Source organism: Globicephala melas, chromosome 7 (genome assembly GCF_963455315.2).
Source record: "Globicephala melas chromosome 7, mGloMel1.2, whole genome shotgun sequence".
NCBI classification, from domain to species: Eukaryota; Metazoa; Chordata; class Mammalia; order Artiodactyla; family Delphinidae; genus Globicephala; species Globicephala melas.
The window spans coordinates 35844169-35868865 of record NC_083320.1 but is presented as its reverse complement, the minus strand read 5'-3'; the positions used below and the strand labels follow the sequence as shown (position 1 = coordinate 35868865).

Genomic DNA, 24697 nt, shown 5'->3' with positions numbered 1-24697 from the left:
AACAGAATGTGCTTTGCTGTGATCACTGGGGAAAATAACGTTAACATGCTAAGCCAAACCAACTTAGGACTTTTTCAAGAATAAGTGTAAATAGTTTAGCTATAATAACAACAAATTCAAAAAATGCACATTAAAATGTTTACTTCAAAATTTAGACAATTCCATTTGTATATAGTCTTTACATCTGTTTTTAATGATATCAAATTATTGATTATTCATTTTTCTCATATTTATTTAAGCATTAACTATAGAATTTGCAATCTGATCTTTTTTTCCTAAAACCTTTCAGTAGACTTTTATTTTTGTCAGGTTTTAGTCATGTTTACTTTGATCTTTCAGAGTATATAATTATTTTACTGTTTATTTCTATGAGAAGAGAAAAAAAATTTGACCTAGGAGATCTATATGTGGCAATTTGTAACAGAATCACATAGCTTATGTTTGGGAAATCATGGTTTTGATTAAGAAGCAACCATTTAGTTCCCACTGTTTTATTAAAACAGACATTAGCAGATAATAGGAAACATATTTAACAATGTAGCCTGCATTTAGTTTGAGACATCAGTAAGCTAGCTTGAGATTTTCTTCTATACTGAACATCAGCAATGATTCATGTAAACTGGTAACTATGGAATGGAAACAAGGTGGGGGAGGGGAGACAAGGAAAGACAGAGAACTCTGACTTCTGCGCTCCCGGGAAGAGCCCTAAGGTAGAATTCTGGTTTTGCTACTTTATTTCCAGATTTGAAATTCACTACTTTTTTTGAAAATGGATGGACACAAATAGAAATCTTACAAACAAAATCATTGCTTTCTCATGAGAAATGGATTCTACTAGATAGGAACTCCCACAGTGACATCTATTCACAGCATAAAGCTTGTAAGGACTGAAATGTTCCTGAATAGGTCCAACACTTCCTTTTCTCTGAAGGTGGAAAGTTAATAAAATGCACTTCTCTGGGGTGTTTATTTTCTCTACACCATTATACCTGTCATGAATTCTTTGTTTTTCCTCCCACTCCCTTGGTTGATGAATCAACACCACTTGAACTGTTTTATGGCAGCTTGTGTTTACTTCACACATACCTTAACCTTCCCTTTTCTCCTCCTAGTGACACACACACATGCACACACACACTTTTTAACAGCAATGACTAGCTCCATCTCTTTGAATAGCATGTGTACACAGCAGCTGGCCGCCTCTTCAGGTGTGGATCCTTGACCTCCTGATTGAAATCAAGGTCTCAGTCTGCTTTTATGGCACTTAAAGATTTAACTGTGCATTTACTATCTTGAAGAAAAAAATAGAGCTTGAAGAATTGACTTGCTAAGAAAGAAAGGAGAAAAGTAGAAGACATAAGTGTTAATGTGTGTGTGAACAGATATATACACACACAGACCACACACACACACACACACACACACACACACACACACAGATTCTGTAGTGGCGATTCTGAAAACACTAGAGTGAAGAGTTTCCAGTCTTTTTGAATCTGGAATTATACTCCAGACTATTAAAAGAGAACGCTCTCTTCCTTTCTCTTATAATAGCAAGTAAATTGGATCTAACAAATGACCTTGAAGCTGCATGATTCTTTTGATTTTTAGGCAAAGAGGATATTGTTCAAGCACTTTAACAATCTGATTTTAAAGGGAAAACTTGGAGACAACACTTACAGAAAAGGAACACTTCCGAACCACACAATCATGTCTTATAATGAGAAGGAGTTATTCATCTTATCCTGTACAGGAGTTAATATTAATAACGTTGTAAAGCAAGTACCCAAGCCAGAAACTAGAGGGTCCTAAGAATTTTAGAATATATTGAAAAGGAATGGATCTTAATTCAATTTTTAGTGAACTTAATTTCTCCTGGGTAGTTCAACAACTTGACTTTCCTTATAAATTGTATATTTAGCATAAAATGCTCTCATTCCTTTGTAATCAGAAATGTGCCACCAATACAAATAAAGCTCATTTTCTCAAAAGGTAACCTTGTAAACAAACTCCCAAATACTCAACAGCCAAGAGGCATTAGTTCCATACTGTCTCCCTAGAGGAAAACTACAGGTAGTAAAAACAAATAAATTAATCCTTTACTTTTACCTGCCTACCATAAATTGTCATTTAACCCTCTCAACAGGGGCAGTGAACCATCAGCAAGTCTCTGAATACCTATAATAAAGCATGATGAATGATGTCATAATCATGCAAAATATGAACTAGAAGAACCCTCAAACATCAACCTGTTCTGTTACCAAGCTATCCCCCAATCCCCTCAGGGGTTGGTAGCATTTGAATTGAATAGCATTTGAAGTGGGGTGAGAACAACAGAATTTTTCCAGCATCGAAAAATTTGCAAAGGCAAAATATCACATATATTTAAAGGGCTGGATGGCCTAAATAGCATGCCATTTATTATATGAGAATGGTGTATTCAGGACCAGATATAATTCTACATATAATATATTGCTGCTAGTAGAATTACTACCATTAATTATTGTTACAATATTATAGCTATTGTTTATTAAGAGATTACTTTGCGCCAGTATTAACATATTTAGTCCTCACAGCTAGCCAGTGACTTACTTTTATTACTTCCAATTTTCAGATAAGGAGATTGAGTCTTGGTGAAGTTAAATAATTTGTTCAGGCTCACACAGCTAGTAAACAGAAGACAAAGATTTGAATACAAGTCCTCCTGACTGCAGAGTCCCTTTGCTTAAACCACTGTTCTGGAATTGTCTCCAAATAAACACAACATCAAAACTCCATTTCTGACCAAAGATTTCCTGATACCACACAGTCATTTCAATTTGATAATTGGTACTTAAACTATAAGTGCTGATTTAACCTAGAATGACTGCTTTTTTCATTAATAAATTAATGAAAATGATTTATTGATTGAGCTTTTTAAATAGACATGCCTCTCTGAAGTATACAACTTCAAAATATTTTTAAAGATCTCAGCCTTCACAAGCATCTCTTGTGAAAACTACACACTTCATATATTATGCTAAGAATTTTACTTTAGTTCTAACACCATCTTAGTTTTAAGGGAGCCAATCTGGATCTCTTGATGAAAATATTAAGAATCTTATCTTGCACCCCAATGTTCATAGCAGCACTATTTACAACAGTCAAGACATGGAAGCAACTTAAGTGTCCATCAACGGATGAATAGATAAAGATGTGGTATATACATACAACAGAATATTACTCAGCCACAGAAAAACAATGAAATATTGCCATCTGCAGCAACATGGACGGACCTAGAGATCATCATACTGACTGAAGTCAGAGAGAGAAAGACAAATATTATATGATATCACTTATATGTGGAATCTTGAAAAAATAATGCAAGTGAACTTATTTACAAAACAGAAACAGAATCACAGACATAGAAAACAAACCTGTGGTTGCCAAAGGAGAAGTGGGCAGATAAATTAGGAGTATGGAATTAACAGATAAACACCACTATATGTAAAATAGATAAATAACAAGGCTTTCCTGTATAGCACAGGGAACTATATTCAATATCTTATAATAACCTAAAATGGAAAAGAATCTGAATAAAATATACATATATATATATACATATATATATACATGTATAACTGAATCACTTTGCTAGATACCTGAAACTAACACAATATTGTAAACCAACTATACTTCAATTAAAAAAAAGAATCCTACCTTTATAAAAAAGTATATAAAATTTTATTAAAAATTGTATCTAAATTAGCATAAATTCCCAAGAATCAACAACTCCTTGACCTAAGAAACTGAAAATAGGCTTCAAAAATAAAAGTCAGTTTACCTTTAATCTTCTTGTACTTCTTATACCATCTCCCAAACTCCTGGCACTTGGTTGCTGACACGTTGGCATAATATGTGCTATTTACAATGGATGAAATCATACTCTGTAAAGAAAAAAAAAATAGTTATTTTTCCATAAATATGAGTATTCCTTTTCAGGGACAAGAAAGGGCACATTATAGTCCATACCAATCTCCTCTGTCTTTTAAATTTGAAGCAGTCACCCTCCTGCAAACTAAACTATTAAATATGATTAACGAAACTTACTATCCCTTTAACTTGTACAATGACAGTGCAGTCTCCATAAAACCAACGCTGGAGCAATGTCAAAGATGGAGGGGGCAGGACACAGAGATTGAATGCAAAGGGAAAGAACACTTGTGATTTAGGAACCCGAGCAAAAGGTGAGATCAGATGCTCCTGCATCTGTAATCCAAATAATGCCTCTCAGATGTTTCTGTTCCGCTTCCAACTGCAACAAGCTTACACAGCCAAGAGTCTGAGAACATCCGTGCTACACGCTACAGAACAACATTTAGGGAGATAAGTTAAATTAATATAATTTATAGAAACGTGTCATTAGCACTTGTGTGAAAATCACCAAATGAAAAAATTAACAGTGCTATTTTAGAGCAGGGGAAACTAAACATAACACTTGTTCTGTGTTTCAAGCAAAAATGCATCAAAGCTAAAACTTTGAGTGTTTAAGTACCTGATTCCTTCTTGCTCTTCATATTCCTCTCTCTCCTCAGCTCAACCCTTTAGCTGATTTGTTTGAAATTGCAGTTAACAGGAAAGAGAAAGGGAGCATAACCTAACTTACCACTGAAAAATTAAAAATTATAACTGCACACCTTGAATTCAATTTCATACAGAGATATGTTTTCAGTCAATATGGCATGTTTGGACCAACATTCGTGGCAGATGTTAACTTATACCTGAATGACTGTGACAGTACATGTGTATGTTTTATACATAGATTTTATTTCTGCAAATTCTGTCTAAAAACAAATGGACATAAACGAGTCAAGAGATCCAAATGACCTACGTAAGGCTTTATATCCTGCCTTGAAATCTCATCTTTCTTAAAAAAGTTTTCCCCAGGTACGGAACAGTTGAGGGAAATCTTGGAACTTCTAATGTCATTTCGACAAAGTAGTCAAGATAAAAAGGAAAACAATAAATCAAGGCATTGACAAGTTATTTAGGTTCAAATGCCAGTAGACAGTCCTGCATAGACTCCCATTTAAGAGTTTCCTCTATAAGCCCACAGACTCCCTCTTTTTTAATCACTATGCAGTACTGATGGCGGAGGGAGGTCCTAATTCAATTCACAGAAACCTCTGGTTCTTTCTATATAGCAGATGGCTATCCTCCCTGCAGTTGCTGATCTCTAAATGACAATTCGGTTCTCTAAGGGGAGATAGTAAAGAGAACTCTTTTAATCTGAGGATCTGAACACAGCCCTAGAACACAAAGAGCCAGTATCACCTGAGTGTATCACAGAACTTGGAGCCTTGCCTGCTGCCTTAGAGGCTCAATGGAATCCTAATCTTCCTGAGGCAGGGTTCTGCTTTTGTATGTTATTAACAAAGGAGTAAAGAAGACTCTTGGCTAGCTGGGCTAGTTCCTTCCCTCTCTGGGCTGAGCTTTTCTCTCTGTCCCAGTTTGTGAGATCCTCGAGGACAGTGTCTGTTTCTTTTTTTTTTCTCTCCCTTGTGTCTAACACAGTTCTGATGTGGGATATCTGAGTCACTGAAATATAACAGATGAAAAGGGACAAAGATGAAATTTAAAAATGCCAAACTGAAATGTCAAAATAATGAAAAATTTAACATGAAAGCAGCCTAATAACAGATGCACCAGCTACTCTGGTTTATGTGAATAACTGCAAATGTACTTGTCATCTTTCTACGTTGTTTGTATGAATGTTACCCTCTGGAAAGGCATAAGATACATAGCCATGGCAGAAGCCAGAGCTAAACCTTCTATCACAAAGTGATCTAGAAAGCAGATTAAAATGGGAAGTGTTTTTAGTACTGCCTGGAGCTGCCCCTCAACTCTTCCTGGCCCATAAGACCAGGACACAAATCCATATTACTCTGGTCTCAGATAATCCACATTTCCCCCAGTCCCTGGACTTCCTACTTTGACTTTGCTCCAGATGCATCTTCATTAACACTCTTGTGTTAGTGGCGAGTGTCAATCTATGTGGCAAGAAAATAAGTATCTGGGCTTCTGCTGGTTTCATCACCAGATGGTCTTACACTAGAGTCGGTTCACACTCATTTAAAAAGGAGTTGGTAACCACTCTTATTCAACATAGTTTTGGAAGTTTTAGCCACAGCAATCAGAAAAGAAAAAGAAAGAAAAGGAATCCAAATCGGAAAAGAAGAAGTAAAGCTGTCACTGTTTGCAGATGACATGATACTATACACAGATATACCTAAAGATGCTACCAGAAAACTACTAGAGCTAATCAATGAATTTGGTAAAGTAGCAGGATACAAAATTAATGCACAGAAATCTCTTGCATTCTTATACACTAGTGATGAAAAATCTGAAAGTGAAATTAAGAAAACACTCCCATTTACCATTGCAACAAAAAGAATAAAACCTCTAGGAATAAACCTACCTAAGGAGACAAAAGACCTGTATGCAGAAAACTATAAGACACTGATGAAAGAAATTAAAGATGATACAAATAGATGGAGACATATACCATGTTCTTGGACTGGAAGAATCAACATTGTGAAAATGACTCTACTACACAAAGCAATCTACAGATTCAATGCAATCCCTATCAAACTACCACTGGCATTTTTCACAGAACTAGAACAAAAAATTTCACAATTTGTATGGAAACACAGAAGACCCCAAATAACCAAAGCAATCTTGAGAAAGAAAAACGGAGCTGGAGGAATCAGGCTCCCTCACTTCAGACTATACTACAAAGCTACAGTAATCAAGACAATATGGTACTGGCACAAAAACAGAAATATAGATCAATAGAACAGGATAGAAAGCCCAGAGATAAACCCACACACATATGGTCACCTTATCTTTGATAAAGGAGGCAAGAATATACAGTGGAGAAAAGACACCCTCTTCAATAAGAGGTGCTGGGAAAAGTGGACAGCTACATGTAAAAGAATGAAATTAGAACACTCCCTAACACCATACACAAACATAAACTCAAAATGGATTAAGGACCTAAATGTAAGGCCAGACACTATCAAACTCTTAGAGGAAAACATAGGCAGAACACTCTATGACATAAATCACAGCAAGATCCTTTTTGACCCACCTCCTAGAGAAATGGAAATAAAAACAAAAATAAACAAATGGGACCTAATGAAACTTCAAAGCTTTTGCACAGCGAAGGAAACCATAAACAAGACCAAAAGACAACCCTCAGAAGGGGAGAAAATATTTGCAAATGAAGCAACTGTCAAAGGATTAATCTCCAAAATTTACAAGCAGCTCATGCAGCTCAATAACAAAAAAACAAACAACCCAATCCAAAAATGGGCAGAAGACCTAAACAGACATTTCTCCAAAGAAGATAAACAGATTGCCAACAAACACATGAAAGAATTCTCAACATCATTAATCATTAGAGAAATGCAAATCAAAAGTACAATGAGATATCATCTCACACCAGTCAGAATGGCCATCATCAAAAAATCTAAAAACAAATGCTGGAGAGGGTGTGGAGAAAAGGGGACCCTCTTGCAATGTTGGTGGGAATGTAAATTGATACAGCCACTATGGAGCACAGTATGTAGGTTCCTTAAAAAACTAAACATAGAACTACCATATGACCCAGCCATCCCACTACTGGGCATATACCCTGAGAAAACCATAATTCAAAAAGAGTCATGTACCAAAATGTTCATTGTAGCTCTATTTACAATAGCCAGGACATGGAAGCAACCTAAGTGTCCATCAACAAATGAATGGATAAAGAAGATGTGGCACATATATACAATGGAATATTACTCAGCCATAAAAAGAAACGAAATTGAGTTATTTGTAGTGAGGTGGATGGACCTAGAGTCTGTCATATGGAGTAAAGTAAGTCAGAAAGAGAAAAACAAATACTGTATGCTAACACATATATATGGAATCTAAGAAAAAAAAAAGAAAAGGTCATGAAGAACCTAGGGGTAAGACAGGAATAAAGACACAGACCTACTAGAGCATGGACTTGAGGATATGGGGAGGGGGAAGGGTAAGCTGTGACAAAGTGAGAGAGTGACATGGACATATATACACTACCAAACATAAAATAGATAGCTAGTGGGAAGTAGCCGCATAGCACAGGGAGATCAGCTAGGTGGTTTGTGACCACCTAGAGGGGTTGGATAGGGAGGGTGAGAGGGAGGGAGATGCAAGAGGGAAGAGATATGGGGACATATGTATATGTATAACTGATTCACTTTGTTATAAAGCAGAAACTAACACACCATTGTAAAGCAATTATACTCCAATAAAGATGTTAAAAAAATAAAAATAAAAAAATAATGATAAATAAAAAGGAGTTGGCATATGTGGTATATATACACAGAGGAATACTACTCAGCCATAAAAAAGAATGAAATCCTGACATTTGCAACAACATGGATGGACCTTGAAGGCATTATGCTAAGTGAAATAAATCAGAGAAACACAAATGCTATATGATTTCACTCATGTGGTATCTTAAAAAAAATAAAATGAAAACAAACTAATAGATACAGAGACCATATTAGTGGTTACCAGAGGGGAGGAGGGTTTTGGGGTAGCTGAAATTGGTGAAGGGGCTCAACTGTATGGTGTTGGATGGTAACTATACTTGTGGTGGTGATCACTTTGTAGTATACACAGATGTCAAACAGTAAATGCTGTACATCTGAAACTTATATAATAAAATAATAATAATAATTTAAAGGTAATAGGAAAAAAAAGGAGTTGGCTACCCAAAGACTCAGTCAGGTTTGCTCTCTTCCCCATATTTTATAAGTGAGTTTCTAACTCTGCTGACAACAGAACAAAAAATAAATAGGTTCAAGCTATGAACTGAGCAAAGGATCTGGGTAGCAAATAAAGACAGTTTCCTATAACACGAGAAACTTTAGTCACCAGAAATGCCTCTTCAAGTTTGTGGCACCTTTTATTCATATTAACTCCCTGCAGGTCTTTACAGTTAGTTGACACTTAAAGTAGCTCTACGGATACAAATTTTTATAATTCAACCTGAGAGAGCTTTAAAAACAGAAGAGGTACATCTTGGGGATATTTAAGATGAAAGGTCATGTTATGTCTTGCCATTACAGTTTCAATTATGAACATTTTCTAACCCTAAATTAGACTGCTATATTCTCAAAGCCTGAGTCTGAACCACTAGGCCTCGCTAGAATACTCTGGACGCACACTACAAGGTCATCTTAATGTTATGTCAATTTACTTTTAAAACATCAAAACTTAATTCATTATAAACAAAATTGAAAGGGGCTAACACAGACCCCGCACATGCTGACTTTTACTCTACAAGGCATAGTGTTCTCCAGAGGTCCTGGAGCACAGAGAATCTGTATCTACCACATTGCATCCATTCTACAGCCACGTTTTAAAAATACAGTCATCCCTCCGTATCCGTATCCCTGGATGGTTCCTCATCCAGGGATTCAAACAACTGTGGATTGAAAATATTTGGGGAAAAAAATTCCAGAAAGTTCCAAAAAGCAAAACTTGAATTTTCTACACACACCCCAGCAACTATTAACATAGCATTTAATCTAGAGATGACTTAAAGTATATGGGAGGATGTGCGTAGGTTATATGCAAGTACTATGTCATTTTATACAAGGGACTTGGGAATCTGAGGATTTTGGTATCCGCATGGAGGTCCTGAAACCAATCTCCTGGGATACCAAGGGATGACTGTACTTTAATATCACTGAAATTGGGATGCATCTTACAATCAGTAGCATCTTAGACCTGATGAGATACAGTTGCTGCAAAATGGGATGAGTAATAATTAAAATCTCTCCCACCTACCACCCTGCCAAAAAATATCTAATTTCCATTCACTGCTTTTTAAAATATGTATATAATTTTGTAGTCTACATTGCTCTTTTATGTTTTCCAATCATTCAAGAGCAACCATATAATTGGCCTTTTAGAATACCTCCATCTTTTTGATAAATGAACATGATATGAGTCACTTTTTCAATCCAGAATACAGCCACCTCCTCAGTATCCATGTTAATATAAAGTAATACTGATTCAAATAACCCAGAAGATATGTGTGCTGTTATTTTTAACACTTAAACAAAGGGACTATGTTTTATTAAATATGAATATTTATATTATAATTAAATAGGCTAATATTAAATGACTAATAATATTAAAATGACTTTGCATTTAGGAAGCACGCTTCACTTCTCATGGTGGTGGGATGTGAGAAAGAAAGGAGGATGATGTGTGCAATGGGCAATCGAGGCAGCCCCTCTCATACTTAGTCACAGCCATAAACAGCACACAGACAGTGACTGTAGACAAAGCTATTTTATGAAAAATAGTACGTATTAAAATAAATAGGAAGGTTTAACATGTCTTCTTAACTACAGAAAAATTTTTGAAAGTTTCAGGCTTCTTTGTAATCAATCATGAAATTCTAAATATGAAGAATGTAGATGGGGGATAAAAATCTACGTTTCCTCATTTGCAGTCACTCTGACACATCTGCCACTTATATTTAAAAGTTATTTTTTAATAAAATAAGGTTTTGAGGAATCAAAACATATCAGAATTAGTTACTGCAAAGCTTATTAGCTCATTTGAATTTGCTCTAAGTCAACTGCAAGAGAATATTATAGTATTGTTACTAATACTTATTACAGCTAAGTAGAAATTATAGCTAAGAAAAATAAATTTTCTTTTAGCTTCCTGAGACAAATTTTAAACTCACTTGTTTGTTTCTGACTAGCCCAGAGAAGAGATGTCACCTGTGATTATAAGTATGGTTGCATTTTTCAAACCAAGGGCTCAGAAACTCAGAATGAAGAAGCATCTTGCCCAAAGTCAAATAGCATCAGGAGGCACCACAAAGAGACGCTACCACCAGGCCACACTGTTTCATGGGAAATGTTCATCACCATCTCCATCAGCTAGCACAAGCTCCAAGTGGATTCTGCAACCAATGCTTTAGACAAAGCAAGAAACAAGGTGACAAAAAATAAAAAGTTTCAGCCCCTTATATGAGTTAAGAAGTGTAGAATCAGAGAAAGCTAAGGAACCTAAAGGCAATTTAAAACTTAACAGAAAAAGCAAAACAATAAACACAGGTTAAGACGATTTGTACAATATACTTGGAAAGACAGAGATCTGAGCATCCCCTTTTCCTCCCCCCAAAAAAAGAAAGATAAAATAATTGTGTATCTCTCACCACTTTTCCTTTGGCTTAGTGAGATTTGTTTGAACAGCAAAATTATACTAAGAGTAGCTAAACTTCAGATGCCTAATACACTCACTGTAAAAAAGAACATTTTAAAACCAAAGTGAATGGTTACATGGTCCATAGGTGAGAATGCCCTGTCTGAGCAAGAAGTAGGGGGAGAAGCTAGCATCTCACGGCCCCCCTTCCCACCTGAACACAGAAGACAGAGCATGATGCAGGCAATGAATGATATATGCATTCTTTGCTTGTTTTCAGCCTTGTCATTCTGCTTGGTAATACGTTAAATAACATATTAAACATGAGATCATAATGATACTCCAATTAAGGTTATAGGAAAGGGAAAAAAATAATTTGGAGGAATTACTTTACCATGAGAAATTAATGGTACTTGGCCACTTTCTACTGTCCCTTTCCATCCCCATTTCTGAGTTATACTCTCAGAATGGAAAGCTTTTGCCATTCTGGTTGAAAGAAACACTTCCCCTGGGCTGATTCGAGAGCTCCTCCCCTAGGGAACTGACGAATGGTTTGCTTGTCTGACAGGGGCACCCTCGTCTGTGAAAGGGGAATACTGATACCTGCCTCAGAGGCTGTAAGGATTCAGAGTTGGTGTGCATAGAAGGCCTAGCACAGAAGAGGTGGAGCCAGCGGACACCAGCTCTCTCCTCTCCACGCAATCATTTCAGATGGTCGTCTCAATCACCCACTGGAAATTATTTAGAAGTTGTCACCTGTGAGCCCTCTTTGACAAGAGTTCATGAGGTTGGGCCATGATCTAAAACAACCTTGCATGAAAATAACTGAAATGGACAGCTGGCACCTCGTTCACACGGGACAGCATGCATCCCCACTACATCTGTGAATTTAAGATTAAATGAAATGAACAGTTGGCAACTGGTTAAGACAATACTGGTCCAGGCAGTTGATCAGCCACTTGTCTGTAGATGAGCGCATGATCAATTTGTTCTTTTCTATTGACCCAAGTGGCTGCTTGATTTCACTGCCTCATTATTTTGGCATATTGTACATTTAAGTTGTTCCTTTAATGATCCCCAAATGGGCAAGACTTGCCTAGGATGACAGAAATCATTATCTTACAATCTATGTCTTTAAAAGACTATATATAAACACTACATCACCATCATACTGGAAATCTAGTAACCTTTTCACAGTTCAAAAACTCCCATCAGTCATCTTGCTCCTCAAATATTTGGCAATAAAACCTCAACTAAGGGCATGGGACAGAGCTGTTTTAAAAATGTATCTGTATGCTAAGTGAAATGAGCCGGCACAAAAGGACAAATATTCTATGATTCTACTTCTATGAGACATCTAGAATAAGCAAATTCATAGAGACGCAAAACAGAATAGAGGTTACCAGGGGCTGTTGGGGGAGAGATGAATGGGTAATTATTGCTTAATGGTTACAGACCTTTTGTCTGGGGCGATGAAAAGTTTTGGAAATAGATCGGGGTGGGGGCGGGGGGGGTGATGGTCGTACAACATGTAAATGTAATTAATACCACTGAATTGTAAACTTAAAAACTGTAAACTTAAAACTTGTTAAAATGATAAATTTCATGTTATGTATTTTTACCACAAAAAAAATTTTTAAAAGCATGTCTAGTGTCGCAGAGATAAAATTAGGAGGGGAGGCAGAGGGACGCTGGAAGGTGCGCCTGCGTTTGCAAATTGTCATTCTATTGGATCATCCTAATAACCTATGAGGTGACCAAGGCTGGCACTGTTAGCTCTTCTTAGTTTAATGGATTGAAACCCTGAGGACCTGGGGTTTTGTCTTTTAACTCTTCCTTCAGTAAAAAAAATTAGTGAGCCACAGAAAGATGTGTTCGTAATGTTTTCAAATTGGAACAGTTAGAGACCATTTTAATAAGGGAGACCTGGGTCTAAAGTATAGGAAATTAGGATGCTTGGGACAGACTATAGGCTGATGGAAGAGGCTGGAAGTGGTGACTCAGGGGGACATCAGAGGAAAAGGAAGAGGCTGTCAGCACTTAAACACATTTTGAAAGGTGAAATCAAAAATAAATACACAAACACACAAACACAACCTATACTTTCCAAGCACCTGGCCAGACAGAATACAGCTAAATCATGACTTCCCTCCCTTTAAATATATATGCCTCAGCCTACAATTGTTGCCCTTTTATGGACGTTTCCACTCTTTCCTTCTGCCTTCAAGGCTGCTCTTTTGAAATGTAGACCACTGGGATGTTCAAGAAAATATATACTAGCCACTGAATCATTCTTTTATGCAATTGCCCAACTTAAGTGAGGAAATACCTAATATGGTTTGGCTTGGGGGTAGTAAGGGAGAATTATGTTAAAAGCAGGCATCTTTTACTCATGAACTGAGAATATTTTAGATAGCCCAATAATCTACCATTCTGCTTTAAAGTAAGTAGTATTTGGTGCTCCACTCTCTTCTTCCTATACTGAAAGCTTCATCTCTCTCATCCTCACCACTGTACCCCCAGCCCATTGTAAAGTACCTGACTCTTAACTGGGGCCCCACTAAAGCTGGTAAAATACATTTTTAAATTACTGTTTCACTGTCTCAGAACAAAAATTCATTCTTTTTCACACTGCACAGATTGCACAAAAATGTATGCACCTATTCTGTGACAACCACCAACAAAATGAGTGAGCTTATCTCCACACCAAAATGCAATCCAGCTATGCAATTTAAGTGAATAATCCAGAACGTTTCAGGGTAACAGCCATAGGATTAATTCAGGTGCCCACATTACATGCCCATGCTGGCTGAGAAGGACTCCCCCAGTGAGATTTTCCATAATCACACAGCATACCGGAAGCCTCAATCAAATCTCTTCCATATCTAAGCAACAGAACTGAGCCCCTGTTTGATTGAAAATGTACTGGGCATCAACCACCAAAGTACTGTATTCACTGTTTCTCGTTCAAAACATTTTAGAGCTGCCAAGAACACTGGAAATAATAAAACTTTACATTTTAAAAACTTTCTAAAACATTTTAATATTGAATTTATTAAATTAATACATTAGAGAGCAGTGGCTCTCAACCAAGAGTGATTTTCCTCCCATCAAAGGACACTTGGCAATGTCTGGAGACATTTTGGTTGTCACAGGGCGGGGGGGGGGGGGGTTTGGGTAGGGGGGATGCTACTGGCGTCTAGTGGATAGAGATCAGGGATGCTGCTAAATATCCCACAATACACAGGACCACAGGACATTCCCCCAACACTAAGAATATCCAGCCCCAAAGCTCAACTGGGCCAAAGTTTAGAACTCCCGCATTAGGGTAACAACAACATGGAAGATATACATTGTGCTGAATGCTGAGAACACGGAGATAAGAGATGGCTTCTGCTATCTGGGCAGTCCAGTAAGTGACAAGAACTGGCAGATAACACTGACAACAGGCTGTGATAAGTGCTGTGACAGGGGTGTGTCCAAAAGGCTACTAAAAGCAGAAGAAGCAACTACTTTAATCAGAAGGTCAGGGTTCTTCACCAGCAGTGACTTTCCAGCTGGAACTTGAAAGATTTCCTAAAGCAGAAGAGAGTAGCGCATGCTAGCCGAGAGAAATCGCATAGCAAAAGCAAGGTAGTATCACACTGCAGGACTCTGAGGTCACCATCATCGTGTGCAGGGGCCAGCAAAGCCCCAGATTAACATGGCACACCTCCCTTGAGGACTACTCTCATGTGCACAGGGGAGGTTAATAATTTCACAGGTAAAGCGATTTTTATGGCATTTTTAAAAAGAGCAGAAACACAGGTATATGGAGTAAACTGTGTATTACTTTTCATGAATTGTAAAAGTAACATAAGTTGCTTTGTCAGACTTGAAGTGCTGATGGTACTAATTAGGTTGCTCCCACCCTTGGGAATATTTTGGTGAAGTTTGAGCAATGTTTAATGTTTCAGAACAATTAGTTGCATGGTTTGGAGCACAGAGTGGATGTAGGTAGAGGGAGGAAGGCGACTGGTGGGAAATCAGGTTAGTGGCATCTGACGATATACACGGGCTATGCTATGCAGTCTGTTCTTCCTACAGGCTGAGCAGGGGGAGTCTCTGGAGGCTTGTAGACGAGGAAATGGCACAATGTTAGCTTTGGAGAAGCAGGTGGCAGGAGAAAGATTATGATGCGGGATGACTGAAAATATTTCACATGAGAGGTGACAAAAGTCTAAACAAGGCAATGGCACAAAAGAGGAAGATTTTAGATACAGCGGTGGTAGAATCCGTTATATCTAATATGAGAGTAACAGCAACTAGCTGCTTGGGCAACTAGGTGGGCAAGCAATGAGAACAGAAAATGGGGGAGAAAAGAGGATTTTTACAGCAGGGGTAAAGATGTTCTCATTTGAATCTCAAGACAACCCTGCAAATTATGTGACATATGTGGATACAATCATGCCCAGTTTACAGACGAGTTTAATGAGGCTCTGAGAGTGGAGGGGCTTGCCCAGGATCACACATTCAACATAGAAGAACTGAGATTCGGGAATTCCCTGGAGGTACAGTGGTTAGGACTCAGCGCTTTCATTGCCGGGGCCCGGGTTCAATTCCACAAGCCACGTGGTATGGCCAAAAAAACAAACAAAAAAATTACTGAGATGAGAGCTCAGGGTGCTCAGCCCCTAATGTGGGTTCTTTCCACTCAGGCTGTCCCTCTAGCCACATTTTATAGTTATAACCAAACCTAATAATCACAATAGATCAATTCTGACCAAATTCCCATAGGCCTCAAAAGCCCTGGATAAAATTCTGAATTGGTGATATTGTTAGGAGCTTGTCCACTTCTAGGCAAAGCCCAATCTGACTTTCAAGTAAATCCAAGAGAAAATTAATTGTGACTAATCGAAAAATTTAGGAGAAATGATTGAAATTTTTTTCCCTAAATTGTTCTTTATCCAGTCCCTGTATATGATCAGAATAATTCAAAATATTTATTTTTAGAACTTCATAAGCAATCACATTGGAATAAATCAAAATTCTAGCAACAAGCTTTAGCACCTATGGACATACCTACAGGTAGGTATTGAAATGGCCTATGTGAAAGCTGTAAGCACAAAAGTAGGGATATAACTGATGGTGTCCCCTTCAATCTACCACTCAGGTACATGCCGTCCTGAATTTCTGGAAGCAAAAATATTAATAGCAGGCTTTGTCTCAGAGGATCTAAATTCTAAAACACCCTCCAAGACGCATATAAAAATTATTCCGTTCACACCAATAATATCATGTCTCAGGAATAACAGCTGGTACTATTTATGGAGTATCACTGTATGTGATGTACCAGGCCAAGAATTTATGTGATTTATCTCATTACTCCTCATTATATGACTTAGAACTATTACTCTCCTGGTTTTACATACAAAGAAACAGGCTTATAAAGATGAGGTCACAAAAGCTTGTAAGCCAGGACACGAATCCAGATCTGACTGATTCCACAATGCAAGCTCTTAACCACTAGGCTTCTTGCTTCCCTCAAAGACTATTATCCTGGAACATAGCTCAGGACACATCAAGTTTCTATGGTTCTTGTCATCTTCCCTTGAATTTGACAGACATGTAGTCAGTCTACTGCCTTAAATCAAGTGTAGCAACTCACACCAGAAAATGGATTTCCATTCATGGCTTTAGATAATGTTAACCTGAGTTCATTTCACAGCAGTTCTAAGCCACTCCCCATAGCCACCAAAATATTATCTTATTAGAAAAAGTGGGGCCTTCACCCATGAACACAAATGGAACCACGAGACCTTTCTTCTGCTGTTCCTCCCTTTGATCCTCTCAATCTCTTATTTTTGTGGCCTGTTTTAGTTTATGATCAGTTCAGTAAAAACAGAGTATCACTTTTTCTCGTGGTGCGTTTTCATGTGGTGAACTCACTCCCAAATCTCTACAAGCGTGTATGATGCAAAGATCATCTCTCTCTGCTAGACCTAGAAAAGGCTCAATAAACAAATAAAAACAAATTAAGACGGGTCTGGCATGGCTGACCCATTTCATTGACCAAGTAACACAGTGATTTGAAGCCTGAGCTTTGGCAAGGGAGGTCTCAGCTGGGGTTGCAACCTGCCACTTAACCAGCTCAGTAAGCTTAGGCAGGTAAAGTGCTTCTCTGAGCCTTGTTTTCTTGATCTATAAAATGGAGACACTGATATCTACCTCCTACGACATATGTAAGAAGTTAAAGACTGTGAGTGTAAAATGTTTTAATGTGACTCCCACTATATCAGAGCTCTCAATAAGTGATAAGTTCTCCTCTACAAAAAAAAGCACCACAACCTCCATATTTTTTTCCACCTAAGATGTAGTGTGAATATAAAATAAAAGACAGCTGTCTGAGCAGGTGTGCCCCTCCTGCCAGACAGCCCACCCTTGGCTTCTTCATTTCTCCTGAAGACACTGACCTGGGAGAGAGGGCATTCTTTGGCTAATGTGCTCTGGTTCATCTCTTTGAGCAGTTCCTTTAAGGCATTGCGGACCGTGGCGTGGTTCCACTGCTCCGCAGGCAAGTCTTCCAACTTCGAACAACTGGAAAACACAGCAAGAATGAATGTCATGCAAACCCTTAAATGCAGAGTACAGCAGTCACCCCTGGGTCCTGTGAAGCATTAGGAGAACCACCAAAGAACAGGGTTGAATGTGGGCCCAAAATGAGGGAAAGGGAGCAAAGCTGCTTCTCTAGGACCTTGACAGAGCCCATCACGGTCTCTTTCAGTTGGTTCTCACACTAGCCTGAGAAAACCGGTCACTTCGGATATGAAGAGATGCCAATTTTTTAAAATAGGATTTCTCCAGTCTACTGATAGAAATGGCATGACAGTGTGATTATAAACTTCCACAATTTAAACTTAATTATTGGACATTCCTAAGGTTAAATGTAAACAAACGCTTCATCAAATTTGAAGGTCTACCCTTCACCCTCATAGAACAATCCAGAGATGTCACTTCGCTAACAAAAAACTGAAGAAAAGACATTAAAGCATTCCTAGACAAGGACAGGAATGGTGGGTCCCTGTTAAAGTGTAAATTCTCCAAAAGGGGTAGATTCAAAACCTTTACAGTAAAGGACAATATTCCTTAAATCACATGAGCTGCTGGCACTTCACAATCCAAGACTCTGCAGAGAAACTCTAGATTCTTTAGAGCATAATTTGTTCTGCATGCTGTATCTGAAAAAAAGAAATCATCCCCAGAACTTCTGCAGGCCACCAGAGAGGAAAGCAAGAGGCGTCCAGTACCAGCAGCTTCTTGGTAAGCAGGCTACAAGGGCACCAAACTCACCCGTCAAACACAAGCCTGAAACAGCAGAGGTGTTTATTCTTCAAATATTATGTGCTAAGCATTTAACCAGAGGACTCATTAAATTAGGGGCTGTGGAAAGTTCCCCTTTAAAGGCTGCAGATTTTTAATGATTTATCAAGCTTCCCCTAGGTTACCACTTCACTGCTTCTGAAAACAAAACATAAAACAGTTGGAATGTGGACTATAAAGATGCCTGGTGACGGCCCCCCCCCTTCTTTTTTTTTTTCAATTCATCCCATGTCTAGAAATTAACAAAGACAGGATGAGCTGATCTCCGTAGCGACTCTATGATCAACGGAGCAGCTCTGAGAGTTAGGAAGGGCAGATGTTCAGAGACACCCACCTTTGTAATTGGATTTTCAACGTCACAACGTGATAGACATCTTGCAGCATGTCGGCCACTGTCGCATCGGGTGCATCTGTCACATAACTGAGGGGGAGAGGGTTCCACCTCCCAAGCTTGATTATTCCTGCACAGGGAAGAAAAACATAATAAACACATATCTGCTATTTATTAAACCCTCCCATTGTTTGTTCAATGTTAGGAAGGTCATCCAATAGTCAACATTCAAGGCCCACTCAGAGATATTTTACAACCCAGTGCAATAGACGCTTTCTTTCTGGCTGACAATTGAGTTAACTATACAGGAAGATGAGAATGAAAGGATGAGGTTTAATCATGGACAATCAGTTTTTTTATGTTTTCCTCTTTCTTAAATTACTTAGAAAACCATACGGTTACTTCCTTCCCCCAAAGTCTTGTTTCACAGTCTAACTTAAGACTGATGCTAAATATACCGAACTGCTGATTTCATAGACAAAAAAAAAAAAAGCAAGGCTTAAGTAAATATAAGATTCGGTTTTGAATTGTACAAGAAAATTCCTGTGTGTGGGCTCAGCACACACACAGTCACATCCTGGTTGTGGTGTGAACCCCAGTGCGAATAGCATCTGGAGCTGAAGAAGCAGTGAGAGTTCACTTCCAGATTCACATTTCACGAGGCACAGGGCTTGTTTTCCATAGCACAATGATTGACCACAGATCAGAAATAGCAGAGATGCTTTCAACTTCCTTTTTTTTTTCTTTTTTAATTCCTCAGTTCTTTTTACAGTGACAGTGGTACCCTTTCCCTGCGGGTTTCCTGCTACATATGGTAAACACTCGTGACAATGGAGAGAGAATAAAAATCCTGGTCAAACTTGGGCAGACTCATGGGACAGCTTCAGCAACACGTGGTGAAAATGCTAAGTTATTCACAAGATGGACCCATCTAATCTGGTGCACGGGGCGCATATAACATAGATGAAGAAAAATAAAGAGAAGCCCATTTCACAAACGACACAGTAACAAACATTTTATTTGTATGCTGTGAAAAATCCAATGGTCCCCAGGATATCAAAAATTGTCCCATATCCAAAACAGCTACGTTTTAGTGATAGAAGAGAAACAGCATTTTTATTTTTATTTTTGACAATGCAGGTGAGTCCAACTACACTGTTCTTTCAAAAAATATATTTTATCACCAAAGAGACAGAACACCTGTATACACAAGTGAACTTTTAAAAGCTTCACAAAATGCTGTTTTACAGCTATGGGCTGAAATTTCAATAATAGGAAATGAACTTTCTGGTCAGGGCACATGTCCTGTCCAAGATGAAATCAATGAATGCGCAATGCTTGACATAATGCTTGAAAACAGGGAATAAACAGAACAAAAATATTAAAATGATGCACTGTTTCAGTATTAAGATTTAACAATCTGGTGCTGAATATGCTGCAGTATAAATAGTGCCTGGACTCAGATCCAGTAAAGTAACACAGCTCTCATTCATAGTACCGTATGTCTCCAGTTCTGGCTCCTTAAGTCATATTTCACTTGCCAAGAAAAGCTGTTTTCTTGTGGGGATAGTTTTCCTAACATTCTCTCTCATGACAATGAAAAGTGCACAGCACACAGCATGTAGTAGTCATGAAAATGAACATCCAGGGCCCACTGGACAGCCATCCAGGAGAGGCTGGGTCTGCTTCATTGCTTCCTTTACTCCTTCTGACATGTGAAAGTACTAAAAAGATACCATGTAACATGTCTAACATAGTTCCTTCTTTTAAAAAATCACTCCACAATTTTAATCCCCTTAAAACATCATTATCGTGATAGCCCATAAGTTGAGTATAAACTGACCATCTTCTAAAGATGATATTTTATTATAAGAGATTAGATGGAGAAAAAAATGAAGTCAGCAACTGCACACTATCATAGGCAAGTAGAAGCAGCCAATTTTGTGGGTCATTTTGGTTACTAAGAATATGAAGGTAGCATGAAGCAAATGAATCCTGTAAACTTTAACACATAACTCTAGAGGCAATTCATCCATGCTGCTGTGTGTGTCATTGTTCATTCCTTTTTACTGTTGAGGAGTGTTTCGCTGTAAGTTTATACCACAATGCAGCCAGAGACAACAGAATATCTCTGAATGATTTCACTTATATAAAATACAAGAACAGGCAAGACTCATCTATGAGAAGTCAGAATGCGGCTACCTCCAGACAGCAGGGGCATGACTGGAAAGGGACATAAAGGGGATTTTCTAGTTTTGGCTGGTGGTTGCACGGGTATGAAAATTGTCAAAATCCATGTAACCGAACACTTAATATGCATATATTTTATTGTATGTAAATTATACCTCAATTTAAAAAAAGGTGGAGGGGGAAGAATCTCTACAGGAAATGATAGACAAGTCACTCTATTGAAAATAGCAATCTCCATTTAGATAAATTCTCTCCCCACCTTGATGAGCTGGAAGGAGACTTGTTTGGGCTGGAATTAGACACATACAGGTGTCTTCACAACACTTAATGCCTCCACAGAGAGCAGCTGCTACAGGGTGGTTTCTACATGTTGGAAGAGAGCTGCTGACACGTGCTATTTTCAGACAATGGGAAGTGCGTGTGCTTTTCCTTTTTCGCACCATATTGACTAACCTGCACCTAGAAGTCATGCTCTTTGCTCAACTACCTACCAGAGTCTGCAGGAACCAGATCTGGTAGGACAGTGATGTCCAGAGGCTGCTCTCCTCCAGCCTGGCAGGGACTTGGAGTAACTCTTTTTAATAAGCCTTTCCTCCAAATAAGGTCTCTGTCTAAAGTATTAATAACCCTCTTTGGAAATACAGTCCTCCTTCCCTGATATAAAATAGACAGAAATATTTCTTGGGCTGGTGTCAAGTGTTAACTGAGGAAATCAAAACGGGAAGCAGTAGACCATAGTGACAAAGAATTCCGGCTTCCAAGTCAAATTGCCTCTGTTCATATCCTGCCTCCTCCACCTACTAACCATGTAACTGTAGCAAGTTACTGAATTTCTCTATGCCTCAGTCCTCTCATGTGTAAAATGGAACAATAGAAGTACTGACCTCATAGGAATATTGTGCAGATTGAATGCAGAGCCCTTAGTACAGAGCCTGGATATCATTAATCCCAACAATTAATCATTTACAGTAATTATTTAGACATCTTTTAATGCTCCCTAAAAGAAAGATACAGTCAATTTATTTCAAAAATATTTACTCAGGGATGACTTCAATATCATTTAATCTTTAATTTAGTCAAGTGCCTATAAAAGGCCCTCATTATTTTAAATCACAAAGGAAGACTGTACATCAATCACTCGCTCTTCTTAGTAGCCTGTAAAGTCATACTGGTTCAAGTGTGAGGCACTTCAGAAGCAAAGACTGGAAAAGATCTTGGTTCCAAGTCTGGAAGGCCTCAGATGCCCAACTCAGTAACGCACCGTATGGGTCAGAGGTCAGGAGCAAGGCCTGGAGTCAGAGGTGAGTCCATGCCCAGCCTCCTCTGCTTGTCAGCTGCAAGATTTGGGGCAAGTTATTTAGTTGGTCTCTCTAAGGCTTGGTTTCCATTACCTGTAAGATGGGAATAATAACAGTGCCTACTCTTTAGGGTTGCCATGAGGCTTAAAATGAGAATCAGAATGTAGCAGTGGGATGGCACACAATAAGTGCTCAGTAAAAGTTAGGGGAAAATAGATCTTTGAAAGTTATTGGGTGTAGATGTAACACCATCAAAGCTTTAGGATGATTAACCTATACTGGAATTCAGGTGGATTAAAAAAGGGAAGCATTCTGAGGGGAGAAAAAAAAGAGCTGAAATAATCCAAACAGGTATATCTAACAACTATGACAGCCTCTTCCTGGCTCCCTCTAAGGAGGGATACAGACCCCAAGAAATGCTTTAGTACAGTGAAGGCGAACAAAGAAGGAAGAGAGGTTATGTTCCCACTGGGGATATCTGACTTGCAGTGCTGGAGAAATCTCAATAAAAACAGCATAACTATAGGTATACAGAATTATTTCTAATGCTTACACTCCATGAGTAGGTTTTATAGCCCCAATCAAAATATGAGGAAAACTAATGATGATTAGACAGTACTTTACACACACACACACACACACACACACACACACACTCAAGCCCAGCCAGGCACACAGTACATGCTCAATAAATGGCAATTCCCAATTCTTCTCTGAATATATATCACACTCTCACTCTGTCTGGAGTACTGATCCCATGCATTCATTTCTAGAAATCGTACACATTCTTCAAATTCTGCACCAAGAATAATTCCAACTCTCATCAACCCAGCCTGAAGTAATTCCTTTCTCTATACAGCTGCACAGTAAATACTCTTGGTTAGTTTGTATATCTTAGAAGGAGCTTACTTTATCACAATATCCCTTTATGTTACTTTACAGTTTACAAAGCGTTTTTTTCCAAACTATTAGTTCATCTTCACAAGGAGAGAAGGCGGTCAGTATGACACCTGAAAGTGAGGTGAAGATCAGAGAAGAGTGAGTTTTCAAGGACATCTGTGGGTGACAGCCAGAACCAGGCCCCAGGGCTTCAGCTGACAAGTTTTCTAACTACTGGGCCAATATCCTTTCTACTCAGCTCTGCCCGTGTGCCAGTGCCCAATCACACAGTCACACATGGGGCAGGGTCTTGACATTTAATGTTAAACAAAGGAACATATGAGACTAATGAGCAAACAGGTGACAGGGCCTGAAGAGACAGCTTCTCTGGAAAAAAATCTTCTCCCTCAACAGTGCCATTTCAGACATAAACATTGTTTCCCACATCATCTTTCCTATTTCCAAAGAATTTATCATCTGTGAACATTTACAAAATGCCTGGTGCTGAGGATTATTAAAGATGCAATTTCAAGGTCTTTGAGTCCCAAATTATGGGCCTTTATTTTGGGGTTGAAATTCATACAAATGTTAACATGATTGAATTGAGCATAATATAAATAAAATTGCTTATATCTAGACAAATCTGTTCACTAAAATACAGAGGACCAATCCACTCTTCATGTTATGCTTTTAGACCAAATAAAAAAATGCAATTGTAGGTAAATTTCCCATTAGTGACATAAAATTAGGTTGGGAATGGAGGCAAGTTTTGTCCAAAATTAAAAAGATGCAATAATGGAAACCAGTTTTTCACTCTTTCGATGCAGTATTCTGCCAGACTGGACGTATCACAAAGAGAAATATCAATAGCTGTTTGTGTTCATATGTATTTGTTATTTTTATCAGTTTAGAGCCTATCTCAAAGGAACCAAATACTCTTTTCAGTAGATGCCTAATTCATATGCATCATTCATATCATTCGTACCTCTAACTATGTGAAAACAAGAGTGGTGACAATACACGTTACAGTTCATCAATATTTGATTCAAGTTTTTAGAAAGTTGATTACTTCTGAGTGATACATAAAATGTGCCGATAATACAATATAAGCAATAAAACATCACAAGGTTTATATTAAGCATTAATCATCATTCATTTAACAAATTTTTCTTTTGTGTCTCCAGCATAAGTCACTAAGATGCAAAGATAACCCAGTACACACTATCCCTGTAATTATGGAGCTCACAACTGAGTAGAGAAGCTTATTATTGCTAAACACATAGCTAAGTGAAACCATTCTTAAAATAAACCAAAATGATAGTTTTATCCCCTGTACCTCAAATACAAGAAATATTTATTTCATGAAGGCCTGCAACAGATCACCTATAAAGTACAAGAG

General features: G+C 38.1%; 1 protein-coding gene across 6 annotated transcripts in view; it reads right to left on the bottom strand.

Moving 5' to 3' along the window:
• The window catches only part of SATB2 (SATB homeobox 2), a 200161-nt gene that overhangs the window by 96500 nt on the left and 78964 nt on the right, over nt 1–24697 (bottom strand). For all 6 annotated transcript variants that reach the window (XM_030855438.2, XM_060302093.1, XM_060302092.1 and 3 more), the window contains 3 exons: nt 18935–19061; nt 17694–17817; nt 3824–3926 (listed from right to left, as the gene is read on the bottom strand). In XM_030855438.2, the coding sequence (XP_030711298.1) occupies nt 3824–3926; nt 17694–17817; nt 18935–19061 (354 nt within the window). The remainder of the gene's footprint in view (nt 1–3823; nt 3927–17693; nt 17818–18934; nt 19062–24697) is intronic.